This window comes from Geospiza fortis, unplaced genomic scaffold, assembly GCF_000277835.1.
Source record: "Geospiza fortis unplaced genomic scaffold, GeoFor_1.0 scaffold172, whole genome shotgun sequence".
Classification (NCBI taxonomy): Eukaryota; Metazoa; Chordata; class Aves; order Passeriformes; family Thraupidae; genus Geospiza; species Geospiza fortis.
Genome location: NW_005054309.1, coordinates 4,163,775 through 4,178,134, shown reverse-complemented (window position 1 = coordinate 4,178,134; position 14,360 = coordinate 4,163,775). Strand labels below are relative to the sequence as shown.

Here is a 14,360-nt window from a genome sequence, read left to right as displayed (position 1 = left end):
TTGGGCTTGCAAAGGGAGAGGAATATCCTTCTCCAAGTGGAAGACACAATCTTTGAAAATAATATATAAACTGGAAAATAATTTTTTTCTGCTAGGTATTAACTACTCTGGCATAATATTAAGACTTGCAAAAGAGATTTTTAAATTTTTTTTTGTTCAACTATTTGTTACATCTTACAGGCAATTATTATTCAAAAGAATTCCTAAATTCCCGCTTTGGTTACAGTGACAGAAAAGGACTGGACGTGATGGTGGCACCCAAGGATGCAGGACAACCACCAGTTCCCAGGTACCTGTTGTGGAAATAGTAGATTTCTGGGAGGTTCCCAAAAAGAATTTCCTTCTTGTTCTGAAGTGCAGATGGAATCAGATGTACTAAATTGGGATTGTCCATTTCTGAAGCATACCCCTGCAGGGAAGAGTGGAAAATAAAATCAGCCTGTTTTTAACCAGGGAAGAAGTACTGTGTTCAAGGTACTGGAAAGCCCCAAAATTCATGTGCTTTTGTTCTCCACAGAGCAAACAAAGCTCCCATGCCTGCTGCTTTGCTGCTTCCATGAATTCCTGATGCTTCTGATTTTCCCCAGAGATTTTACCCTGTAACTGTGCAAACACATTTTAACCACAAATGAACAGGTCACGAGGCTAAGAAAAAACAGACAAAATTATGTCTCTAGAATTCAAAAGGCATTTGGGTCATGTAGGGATGGAGACTGCTAAGATTGACAGACAGATATCTTTCTGCTACCCTGCTTCATTGCACAAGAGTTAGTTTGGATTTATTTGTTGGACTGTCTTTTTGGTTTCTTGTAAAAACTGTATTGTGTTTCTTCAATAATAACTTTGAGAAAAGCACATTCAGACTTTAAACTCAAGAGTAATATATCAATTACCAGAGCTGCCAGCTCCCATGGAACAAATGCAATGAAGAATCAACCACACATCCCCAAAGTCCCACCCAAATATAAGCATGATTGATCCCTACTCAGTTTCTGTCCTCCCACAGACTGGGGACATCAGACTCCACACACACTGAGTATGCTGGTATCCTATCAGTTTCAAAAGCTCAAGAATTATATTTGCAGCATGAGCTCTTTTTTCTGTGTTCAAGCACAACATGGGACAGTAAAGAAGAGCAGGAGGGGTGCCTTCCTCTTCCTTAATCATTTTCCAAATGCAGATTCACAGAATTTAGTGTGTGGCCCCATGGACATCAAAGTGCTGCTTCTGAGACCTATTGGTAATATTTTGAAAAGACATTATGAACTCTTTCTCTGTCCATAACTTTCAGAACCATACAAATTGCCATTCTGTGAGCTTGGGCCAGAGAAGGTGCCTTTTCCTTTAAGGCCTGAGGAAGGATGTTCAAAACATCCTTCCCATTCTCCATCTCCAAGGCTGAGCTATCTTGCCAACACAGCCTGTGTGTTATAAACAGGAGGTGGGAGTGCTCAGCCCGTGAAGGGTGTGCACCTGTAGTGATGACTTGGAGGTTAAGCATCAAAAAGTAATTTCAGAAGAGTTGCTTACCTCTATTATACTTTGAAGTTCTTCTACATAAACCCGTTCTGTTTCTATCAGCTCATTGATTATGTGGCTGAAAGACAAGAAGGTAGAGAGTCATAGTGTTAATCAAGCACATGTGAAAGAAAAACAATAGGATTCCTTACATATTCCTGTTTATGCCTTCAACTACACACAAAAACCCTCTGAAGGTCATTTCTCAGTTCTTCAATCCTGGGCCTTGTTGATAAGATTAAAAGACCTAAGCACATCTTTTTTCAGCTCATTTTAAACTTCAGCTTGGATTTTTCTGTCATTTTTATACCTGCAAACTGGAAAAAAATTTCCCAAGAAGATAAAAAAAAAGGTTTCTTTTCTAAGAATAACTAATACTGAATAAAATGAAACCGTACTTCAGAGCTATGCTAATGTTTCTGTTTCATTTCTTTTGTAAAATAAACAAAGTCAGTGGCTAGACTTCCATCCTTTAATACAATGCAAAAATAGGCAATAAGATTATGTCAGTCTGAAAATATGAAAGTAGGTTAGAGTAAAATATTTTTACTACATTTTGAACATTTCATTTCTAGTATTAGTTTAATGCTTCTAGATAACTTGAAGACATATATCTTGAAGATTCCTGACATTTCACAGAAACATGAATGTAACCAATTTTCACTTTTGAACAAATAACTAATTAGATTCTAAAATAAAATTGCATTAGATCTCTCATGCTTTTATGCATCAAATGTTCCATATTATCTAGAAAGCGTTGTCTTTATTAGTGTTACAGACAAAGTTTTCAGGGTAGCTCCTCCAGAGGTGTGAGCAGCAGGAAAGGACAAGTACCTGGTGTTCTTTTCCTGGTCCGTGCTTCTTGAGAGTTTAAAGCACAGCTATCTCAAGCCAAAACACATCCCCAGAAGGACACTAGGGAATAATATCTAGAGGAACTGGAGTGTGGCCAGCCATGAGCAGCTCACAACCTGAGGCCAGTACAGTGCAGGCAACTCTTGGCATCAATAGCAGCACATGCATTCATCCAGCATCTCCCTGCACACATTGCCTGTGCCTGGTTACCTGGCTCTGTGTGTCACACAACAGTCACACCATCAGCCAGACCCTGCTTACCTGGCTCTGTGTGTCACAACAGCCACACCACCAGCCAGACCCTGTCAGCCCTTTAGATTGTAAGTCGACTGTACTGTTGCATCAACTTTTAGGGGATTTTCTTATTCTCCACAATTTTTTAGGATGTCCTTTTTGAGGTTAAAAAAAACAATCCCACTTTTGCTAAAGCCTCATTTGAATGGTTTGGTCAAGCATTTGAAAATAAAATAGCCACATTTCAGCTTGCAGCTTGACATGCAAAAGCACTGACTAAAATGTTACTTGGCTACTACAATAGATTCACTGGTTTCCTTTGGACTTCCCCTGTGCTTTTTCAAGGAAATGTGGTTTTGTAGGCTAGCTGGAGACCACTTATTCAGGTCTCAAAGGCTATTACTCCTTTATGGACCACTGTTTGAGAAACATTATGAATACTGAGAAAAACAGACCTTACCTTCAACTGATGTTTCAAATTTTGTTATAAAATAGCTGGGATTTCATAGCTGTCCAGGCATAATGCCTTAAAATGCAGTGTCTAGCACAAGGTAGGGCAGTGGATGAGGGCTGTACCAGTGCTCCCCTGGCCACACTCAGGTCCCATTGGCCACTCTTGCACTGGCTGTGGGCTCCTGGTGACTCTCTCTGCTCTCCCTCAGGTGTCCCTAGCTTGGGAGACCCCCCCCCAAAATGTTCCATTGCTGATTGTGCCAGGACTGGAGCTGCTCCATGACTGTCATGGGCAATGAGGGGAGCTTAGCACACACCTGCTGCCAGTGTCACATTTAACAAAAATATGAGGCAGCAATTTACAGGATTATTGTCACAGGCAGCTCTTCCCATCCCCTTTTCCCCTTTGACATGCATGACTAGGTTAGAAGTAATTTTTAGTGTAGCTGGGATGTGTGAGCTAAAGGGGCAGGGGAGAACTTCCACACTGTATTGTTCATTCATTTCAAAGAAATTTTACAAGAATTTGAAGTTTGCATGGCAGCAGTCCAAACACAACAAAACTGTGAGCTGGCTGAAGTTTATGGGCAGTTCTGACTAGGGTAACTCCTCACCAGGATCATTCCCAAGCAAACTGGCCATCTCAGCAGGGATGGTAAAGGATTAGGCATCTGACCTAAAGGTCAGAATCTGAGAATTCCCTACGGTTCTCTCTGTAGGCATCCTTGTTGCTAATAAAACTTATTCCACTCAAGTATACTTCCTCCTTGCCCCATGAAACAAAGAGATTCATCAAACCAGCAGAGTTAGCCAAAGGCAGAATATTTGGTCCCAGAAACACCTGACTCAGTAGCTTTCCTGGCATGGAAATAGTGATGTGCACTGCTCAGGAGGTCAAGGCCAGCTTTCCCTCTGGAGGGAGTTTAACATGTCCTAGCAGAGGGGGCTCAGCAACCACCAGCCTGGCAAAGCCCTGTGTATGGCAGGGCCCCTGCTGCCACCCCTGCCTGGCAGAACTGGGGTGTGTTTGTGGCATGGATCATACACAGACTCACTGATACCATGTTGTCAGATGTTCCTCCAGCAAAGGAAACTTCTTGGTATGGAACTTAATTACAATGCATGAACTAGCTCACATTTCTTTGAATGATTGATCTGGGTTTCTAAGGAAACATTGTGGCCTTGGATACGCCAAGACCACATTTCCCACAAGGGGGGTTTTACAGAGGTGCCATTTGGGCTGTTTTTTCTCACTTCAGCAGCTGTGATATCCTGTGGCCCTGCAGTACCACTAAGATCTCACACATTGAGCCACTTTCCACAACTCCCAGCTTAGAGAAGCCCTGAAGTGCCAGCACAATATGGATGATAAGGAAGAGAGAGTAATATGAAAACAATTTCTGCTTTGTCAATAGTGCTGTCTCTGGCAAGTTAGTTATGTCATGCTGCAGTGAAGAAAAAAAATTATTTCACAGAGGAAGTTCCTCAACAAGGGTTAGAATGTAGGAGCTGCAATGGAGAACAAAGCATTGGGAAAAGCCTTTTTAGCCAAGGCTGTAAGTGAAACCTTGAAACTGAGGTAAACTCTGCTATTACCTATCACCCTTGACTTTTAGAGATGCATTTCTCTATCAGCCCCTGCCTGTGCTAGTATTTAGATCAAAGGTAGCTATTTATATCACTTTGGACTGTGCAAATAGCAATTAGCAGCATTGTTGTTATAAGTATAAACTTACCCTGCACTGTATTGTGTTGTTGCAACAAAATTTTGTCAGTAGGTGTTTCTGAGCTGGCTTCTTCGGGTAACTGAGAGCACACTTCTAGGAAGGGCCTCACCACAGTGACCATAAAGCAGACACATATCAGACCATTTCATCTCAGTAACTCTTTCTCTTTCCTTCTTCTTTAACAACAGAAGGAAAAAGAAACAATTGAATGGTTGGCCAAGCTCCCCAGGGTTGCCAGGTCATTCGCCAAGTCTCTGTCAAAATAGTTTTGGCAGGATGGTTTCTCTGCTGTGATGTGCTGCCTTAAAAAAACCCCATCAAATATAATGAATCACTAAGCAGGAATATTATCCAGAGATTACCACAACCTATTAATATCTCCTGGCTAAATCTCAATTGCTTTGTCCTCATACAGTTACTATTTGTGCATCCTGCTCAGATGACAATATAAACTAATTCAGGATTTTTGTTTCCATAGCTGTGTTTCTCTGACAAACTCATTGGCTCACCTCCACTCACAGGTCCTGTTTCTATGCCAGGATTTGCTATCACACATGCCTGTCCTGATAAGGATTCTTTTCTCAGAAGGGAATTAAAGGCATCAATCGGAATTAAAGCCATCAATTAGAATTAAACCAGGGAGCTTTTCTGAAAAGAACCCCTGGCATAAATCATAACTGGTGCTACAAAATTATTGTGCTGCAGAAAACCTGACTGCATGACAGGTGTGGAACCAGCAGAAATGGCAGTCATGCATGAGTTCTCCATATCTGTCTTACAAAAACACATGGTGCCTAGTAGATGGAACAGGAATATTTTCAACAGCCAGAACAGCAGAAAATGGGTATGCAAGAGCAAAATATTTCATTTAATAAATTAATTTAAAAAACACTCCCATCACTTTTATAAATATATCTAATATAGATAGAGAGCTGCTTAAATTGAAAATGCTGTCTCTTTTAATACCTGAGGCTTCAAACACAATAGTCAGGACTGAAAGAACCTGTGTGCAGTGTAATGGAAACATAAACACAGAAAAAATATCAACATTGGATAGACTTGGACTTAAGAGAAATCAGAGTGAATAATTTACTGGCTTGCAAAAATGAGCACAGTGGTAAAAACCTCCCTGGTCCAGCACTCTGGCTAGTTCTAAGTACTGTGAAGTTTCTATTTCTGAATGTAAATAAAATTTAACAAAACTATAATTTTTTGCAATGGTATCTTCTTTGTAGGTAGTATATGATGAAAGTCTCATTGTTTCAGTAGAAACAGAATCAGCAATAAATATCACATCCAGTTTTGAATTAGAAATCATTACAAGAAATTCTAAGACCGGTCTAATTGTAAAATCTCAAAATTATCTTGGTGCTATGGAATTAAAAGAAATGAGAGCATGTCAATAGCTGAGTAGAAGAAACTTCCATTCCACCTACATAATTGCATTTAAGAGGAATTTTTTGTTGTTGTTGTTTTTCACAGTGCTAAAAAGGCCTTTTTCAGTAGAAAAGTATTCTCAACTGAGGTTGTGCAACAGCTCAAATGAAATTTGAGTAATGAGTCAGTTGCTGTACTTTACCTCCTAAAGTGTAAATGTAATAAAAGATCATTCTGGACGTAGGAACATTTGTTTTAACAGAACTTGTTGTTAGTTGATACAGTGTTTGTTAGTTGATACAGAAAACAGTTCTGATTTCTCTGCCATGTACTCTTTTTTTTTGGTTTTTTTTTTTTTTTCCCCAATAAGAGCAATGCCTCAAAAGAGCAATGATTGTTCTTAAAGTGCACTTCATGGCTGCAAACAAAACCCAACTAACCCAACTTTGAGAAGCATAAGGGACTTAGGTAATACACTCCACCCCATCTCAAAATTCGTGCCCTTTACTGAAGTTATTGCAGTTGCCTGCTGCAATGTCTAATGGATTTGCTCCAGCTGTTGTGGAAGTTTCTCAGAGCAGAAGGACTGCATCTTTTTTAGAAATATATTTCACCACCAAAGTCACCATTTATAATATTTTGCTTCTTCTGAAATGATCTGAACTCTTCACATAAAAGGAAATGTCCCACATTCACTGTTCCCAAAACAAATGACCTTGGGGAAATATTTTTACATATCTTAATTAGTTGACCTACATTATAGGAACCAGAGCATAGTTGTTAATGGAGAGGTAAATTAATTAAATCACCTACAGAAAGGAATAATATGAATAGAGGACTAAAAGTCACACAGGAGCTGTTTCTCATCTCAACTGTGCATCTACATTGAAAAGATGCATCTCTGAATCCAAATTTGAGCTACTTTTAGACAATGTGGATGGTACAGACTGGTCCTTACTGTGGGCCAAAATAACAGCCCATATAGCTCTGTACATATTTTGTCAACTACCCATATTTGTGAACTACCCATCAGGCCGCCCTCATGATTTTGGTTTTAATCTTGCAGTTCCACTCTTTCTGTTGGGTCATAAAGATATATTTAGCTTTGTGATACCTCAGCATTGAGTAATCAATTAGCCAAGAGCAGGTGAATAATTTATATACAAAAATAGTGTAACTGCTAAGAGTTATTAGTATTAGGTCATATTCCAGCAGATTGTAGTGGATTGGCAGTAAATTGTGATCCATAGAAACTACTACACACGCACGCTTGTGAAATATCTGATGTAACTGAGACACTGCAGGTTAACAAATTGCTCCCACACTGTGCAGACTTCCAAGTAATTTCTTTGTTTGCTTGAGATCATGAATATTTACATGCAGGCCACAGAATTAACTTAATTACTCAGATTTCAGTATTCTTTAGAAATATTTCCCAGTCAAAAGAAAATGTGGTGATTTCCTAGGGCCAGGCAGATCTAATACAGCAATAAACCATATTGCATAAAGGATTTAAAGTGAGGACAGAGAGGAAGACATAATTCTTCATTACACTTCCTTAAGGATGGATTTGATCTGCTGAGCTGAAGCCACTATGGGTTACCAGCCAACAAAGGAAGATCACTGTTTTTTAAAATGTAGAAGTATAAATACATGCACATATGCATAAAGGTAATTAATATACTAACACTGACATTTACTCTCCTACTTCTTTCTAGTAATGATTAGAACATACCTTATGAATATATATCAGTCATATATACATATATACACGTATATCAGTTATATATATATGTATGCATGTATCAGTCACAACTGATATTCAAAAGATAAGGCCTCTGGTATGAAGCATTTAGATTTTGCATGTCCTACTCATGAGGGAAATTCACGGGGTTTTTATGTCCTGGCAGTAATTTCTTCCTGGCCACTTTTTTCTTAAAAGTTGAAAATAGAGCAGGTAGAAAAAAATCTCTAGATATTTAATAGTTTCTGACTTCTGAAAAAAAATATTTAACAGCCTTTTTCTATGCCCAACCTGACTTTTGAGACCGCAGCTACTTTCAGGTTACATGCTGTGTGCTTTTTCCGTTCCTTTGTAGACACAATACAACAATATCCAAATACCAGTTGACCTCATTGAGCAAGAAATCTGATAAGGGCTGACAGTGCTGTGGATTTTCCCACACAGGGTGGTAAAGCACTTTTTCAATAACAGCAAAAATTACAGCATAAGTGGTAAAGCCCCAAAACTTTCAGACAGACAAGAGCAGCAATATAAAACCCAGAAGTAGGCTAAAGGAAATGTAAGGGACACTGTCTGTACTGAGAATTCATGCTGCCTGCTAGAGCTCAGGCTCTAAGGAAACCTAAACCTAAACCTAAACCTAAACCTAAACCTAAACCTAAACCTAAACCTAAACCATGCCCACAGTCTCACTCCAAAATTCTCAGTAGTCTCAGGTAGGTATCCTTGCTATGGGTGTCTTGGTGGGACAGAGAAGGATTTAGGCACATGTGACTCTGCTCCCTACAGGTTCCTACAGGACCCTAATCTCTCACTGCAGAGCACCTCTGGTAGTGTTGTGACTTACATGTGTCATGCCTGTGGTACTCACTTGTGCCCTTCCTGTCCCTGCAAGGACATTCTGTGCCATACAGAGCCATTTTTGATTGGGATACAAAAGCTTAGCACAGAGTTATCATTTACTTCATGTAAATGGCAACATAAATTCTATCCTGGAGAGCCACCTTCTTCAGGAGAGCCAGAGAAGAGCATCAGTTTTGATTCTCATGGCAGATCTGCCTTTGATAGCTTTTTTCTGCAAGACTTTGTAAGGTCATTTGGATAGAATGAAGAATAAGTGTTATTAATAAAATTAATTATAATTGATCTTACGGACAGGCCTGAGTTTATGTTGGAGAGGGCTGAATCAGGAAGCTCATGTTGCACTTGGAAGTGAGAGGACAGGTTTGGTGATGATGCCTCATCCTTTGAGGGTCTGTATTTCAAGTACTGGCACAGGCTGTCCAGGAAAGTGGTGGAGTCACCATCCCTGGAGGTATTTAAAAGTTGTGTAGCTGTGGCACCTGGGGACATGGTGTAGTGGTGGCCTTAGCAGTGCTGGGGTAATGGTTGGACTTGATGACCTTAAAGGTCCTTTCCAACTGAAATAATTCTATGGTTCTATGATTTCAGTCTGAGATATGACCCTTAGGAAATTCCATCCTGCTTCTTCCTGTAATAGGACACAGCATTGTGCCAGACTTAGATCTCTGGTCCTCCAGCCCAAACTCTAGTGTATCTTGGGCCCTGCTTTCAAATACCCTCAAGAATCAGTATTCTTTGGGGCCTGGGAGAAACAAACTCAGGTGTTAGTTACAGGACAACAGCAATGCAACAGAGAGAGAAAATTCTGACAAGCTCAAATGGAGTTTATGATAGAAACTGGAATACATATTATGCTTTAGTTAATCTCTTCTTGGCACATTTACATCAGTCAGTAAGTTGTGAACTGCCACTCTGAGGACAAGCATCCCCTTTTTGTGTGTCACACATCCTCAGCCATGGTAATCTGGGCCAGAGGGGCAGGCAAGGATCCTGCCATCTGCAGCTACCACACTCCACCCAGCAGGGACTGGGAATCACAGCTCTTAGCAACATCCACATCCATTTACTGAACTATACTTTGGGCAACCCTGTCGGCCACACCCCGAAACACTGCTTGCAGAATTTAATGATAAACTAGGAGAAAGAGGGAGAGACACTTAGGGAAGATATTCCAAACTTAGAAAGAAACTTTAGAGAACTGTCAGACAGACTCCAGCTGGAGAATATGGTCAGAGGGCCACTTTACTCAGTAGGGAACTCAGAGGGAAACCCTCACAACTGCAGATTGCACAAAACTGGAAGGACATTACCCAGCATTTGGGTTTCTTACTTTTTTCTCTAAGCAGCTGCTAATGCAGGATGTCCAAGATAATACAATGGGATGGAGAGATTTCTAGGCTCATCCACGACAATCATTCCTACCCTTTTCTCCCCATAAGAATAGGGAGCTTGGTTTATCAGCCTCAGTGGCTGTTGCAGGTCTTACACAAGCCTTGCCTGCGTGGGAAATGCCTTGTTTGCCACTCCAGTGTTTGTAGCTAGAGCTGGGGCTGGGCGGTTACCTGGCAGAGGTGAGAGCTCTGCACCAGGCATGGCTCTTGGTTGGAGCTCTTGGTGTCCTCTGGCCACACAGGAAATCTGGTCTGACAGACTGCTGGGGGAGCAGAGACAAATAGAACTCAGGCACTTTTACCACAAGACCACACTCAGGGTCACATTGTTTGGCTCTAATGCAGGTCAGGTGCCACAAAGGCAAGACTGTCCATGCTAGTTTGTCCAACATGGCTATTAACCAGGAACAGTATTTGAAGACTGGTTTGTAATAACTAGAAATGCAAATAAAGCATCAGTGTCTTCCAACTAGAAGCTACAGAGAAAGATCAGCAACAGTGTATTGAATAATCTGCATATGCACAGGAACTTTGCAGAGTCTGCAGAGGAGCTGCTGGACAGACAAATCATACTATGTAAAACAGAATTCCCTTCTAGACTCATACATAGAAAGAATGTTCCTGCTGGATGAAAAAATCCACATGAATTTTCAGAAGTGAATACAGAATTCTGAATATGATTACGTCACAAATCTTCCAAACCTAGTTATTATATTCCCAGTTAATGAGCAGCTTGTTAAATGCAGGAAATAAAGTCAGCAGCGATTTACTGCACAGTGCAATTGATAAATCACTGCTCCACTGAATTACTCAGTACATGGGACTGAGTGATCTCCCATCTGCTGTGTCCTGTCTGCTGCTGTCCTGCAAACCGTGCAATTATTTAGATCAGCCCAGTGTGGGTGCAAGTCACTGACATCTGATTAGGCAACATGATGTGCTCTTTGTGCTGTTGCAAATAACAATGTGAAGTGCTCAGCACTCCTTCATGAGCTAATTGACACACAGGAGCTGCATGTTTTTAACTACAGTTTAAAAACAGACTCCATTGAAACTGGTGTGAATGTGCAAAGGGAAGGCTTTGGCAGCTGTCTGAAGAATTTTACACTCAAAGAGCTGTGATTGCTCCTGGTTTGTTCCAGTGGTTTCCCAGCTGGAGACTGTCACTGTTCTGCCCGTTACAGAGAAAGCAGCACCACCTGAACCTAGGTGGTATAAAATCACACCAGTGCCTCTCCTTCTCCTTCCCCATCCATCAGCTGATAACACTGACAACAGAGCTAATTTCCTCTGCTCTGCTCCCTGTGTTACCAGGGATTTTGAGGTATTATGTATTATACAAACACATAAAGGCAAAGGACTATCGACTGCCATGTCAGAGCAAAGCCAGATTTTTATGGAGGTGAACAAGCTACAGTTAAGAGAGAAACAAACACATAAAACTTCAAGTCCACCTGTGCTTCTTCAGAGAAGATGCATCCAGTCCTAAGCCAACACAGAGCTGCCTTTCTTTCCATGTGCTCTGTAAAGCCTGAGTTGGATCAGGGGTGTCAGGGAGCAGACCTTTAGTCCTGGCCTGGATAGGCAGAGGAAGAGGAGGGAGATCGCTGCCCACTGACTATGTGCTTGCAGAAATTTTCAGTGCTTTTCAAGTGGAGCACATATATTTCTGTGACATGGGATGAGACAGAAGATACTTCTGATGCTAAACACCCCTTGTGCCTAAACCAAACCGACCATCCAGGATGTGCATGCGGCCAGCTGCATTCCAGGAGCCTGCCCAGAGCCAGCAGGCAGCAGAACAACTGCACAGAAAACAAGTTGAGGAATTTCTGGAATTTCTGAAGAGCATTAAAATAACCTTAGTATCCAATAGCAAGCAGGTATGAGAGATAATAGCAGAAGTGACTCCTTAATGCTCTTTGACATTCGATTAAGTGCAAATTTTGTAAGAAAACATATTGAGAGTGCCTTTTTCAGCTTTTCTCTACCTCCCAGACTCTTTGGGAGCAAGGACACAAGGAGACAAGGATTTCAGGAAGCCTCCAGAACACTCAGTCAACTACTGTATTGTAACAATAAGAATTTTTTTCTGCTGTTCATAAAAATTTTCCCAGTTCCCAGAAATATTTGGAACTCTAGTAGGAATGAATCTCCTCTTGCTATTCTACACAGATTTCTATCAGCAGCCAGATCTCCCTACATGGCAGCATACACTTCACTTCAAAGATCTTCCCAACCCTTTAGGCTGTAATTAGACTTGTAAATGCTGGAGCCAATCTGCCCAACAGGGAAACTTCTCTGAAAACAAAGATTTTGTAAAAGTTGAAAGAGAGAATGGCAAACAAGAAATGGCTTGTGGCTTCTTGAAATTTCTCCTGCTGACTAACTTTCATTAAGTCTGGTGAAAGAAAACAGCTCTCTGTGCCTATTGATAAAGTCAAGAACATGGTTTGTCTTTTAAAATGTAGACTCCCAGTTCTTCCCCTCTACCAGCTGGAAGTTTTCATGAGCCTGGAAATTAGACTGGAAGGACATACTGTTGGGCTCCTGTAACACACCAAAATCACCTTCTTTCAGTTGTAACAGAAGTCTTATATTACACTATTTTATGAAATTTGTTATCTATTTTTACATTCAGGTTATATATGTATTTCCATTCATTTACACACTGAATGGAAACCTTGGCAACGGATCTTACTTATGTAAAGGGGGGAAATTGTTGTCTAGTCTGGAAAATAAAAGACTTTGGGCTTTGGCCTTTTAAAATATAAAGGGGACTTACAAGAGAGAGACATTTGCCAAAGCCTGTAGTGACAGCACAAGGGGCAATGGTTTTAAACTGGCTGAAGGCAGATCTAGATGAGATATCAGGAAGAAATTCTTTACTGTGAGGGTGGTGAGGCACTGGAACAGGTTGTCCAGAGAGGCTGAGGATTACTCATCCTGAAAGTGTTCAAGGCCAGGCTGGATGGGGCTCTTACCTTCTAGTGTAAGGTTCCCTGGCCATGGTAGGGGAGTTGCACTACAAGATTTTTGGGTCCATTCCAACCCACACTATTCTATAATTCCAATATTTATCTCTGCCTCCTGTAGAAGCTCTGCATCTTTGGCCAATAGCTAATGAAATCAGGAAACTTAGTTCTCTCCTGCCATACACAGCTCTGATGATTACAATAAGCACCTGGACACCAAAGCTTTCAGTAGCACTCCCTGAGCTACTAGTATTTTTGACACCAGTCTACACCTAAATTTAGCAATTCCCAGACCTAATGTCAGCACAACTTTGTTACTGCTGATTTAGAATAGGGCTCTGGCACAATATTCTCATTCTGAAAATAGCTTCTAATTCTTTACCCAGGGCAGAAGTGCTGTCCTGCTCTCCCCACACAACCTGATGATTCAGTGATAAACTTATTCTCATGTTCAGGGTGATGCACAGACTGGAGGTCCCAGTCCTTGTTAGATCAATAACCCAGACCCAGATAATAAGATACACTGAATCTAAAGGATTCTAAACTTAAATAATATCCAAATCTACAACTGGAACCTGTCATTTAAGGGGACAAGCACCTTCAAGCACACAGGCTGCACAGCCCAGGATGTGAATACACAAAGTGACAGCTAACTGCTGGTGTGCAGAAGTGATCCCAGATGCTCCACAGGTTTCCTCAGTATGTAAAGCACACTTTATGTGCATGTTCAGAGGACAAGCAGTGAGTCTGGACTGTGTACATGCTTGGAGATTATTTTGCATGTGTACAGAAGTGCTCCATGCATACATGATAGCTGAGGCCACTCCTTAGTCTTAAACTTGACTCTCTTTCATTAAAGTCACAAAAATAGTACCTCAGACTTCAAACCCTGAACTGGTCATTCATGAAGTTAATTCTATCTGAATATAAATGTAGCAGAGGTTACTGTCTCATGAGAATTTAATTCAGAAAGGAGGGGTTATGCTGCTTATGTGACATGTCTCACCTGAGTACAAAACCACCAATGCCTTGCAATTGTCAGCTTATTATTCAGCAGTAATAGACCTGAATGAAGATGAAACATAAATAACACTGTAACTCCTGCCACGGAACACCAATCACTTCAAGATATACATCGCTGGGCTTGTAAGTGATCTCTGTCAAGGCCATCACTCACTGAGAACATCAAAACCACATGCAAGATTTGGGGGGGTCATCTTAT

The 14,360-nt window shown here is 40.9% G+C and overlaps 1 protein-coding gene across 1 annotated transcript in view; it reads right to left on the bottom strand.

The window, feature by feature from the left end:
* MCF2L2 (MCF.2 cell line derived transforming sequence-like 2) overlaps window positions 1–14,360 on the bottom strand; it is a 130,645-nt gene that overhangs the window by 38,826 nt on the left and 77,459 nt on the right. Inside the window, exons 16-17 of the mRNA XM_031055432.1 lie at window positions 1,531–1,597; window positions 294–409 (exon numbers count right to left, since the gene is read on the bottom strand). Of these exons, the coding sequence (XP_030911292.1) occupies window positions 294–409; window positions 1,531–1,597 (183 nt within the window). The remainder of the gene's footprint in view (window positions 1–293; window positions 410–1,530; window positions 1,598–14,360) is intronic.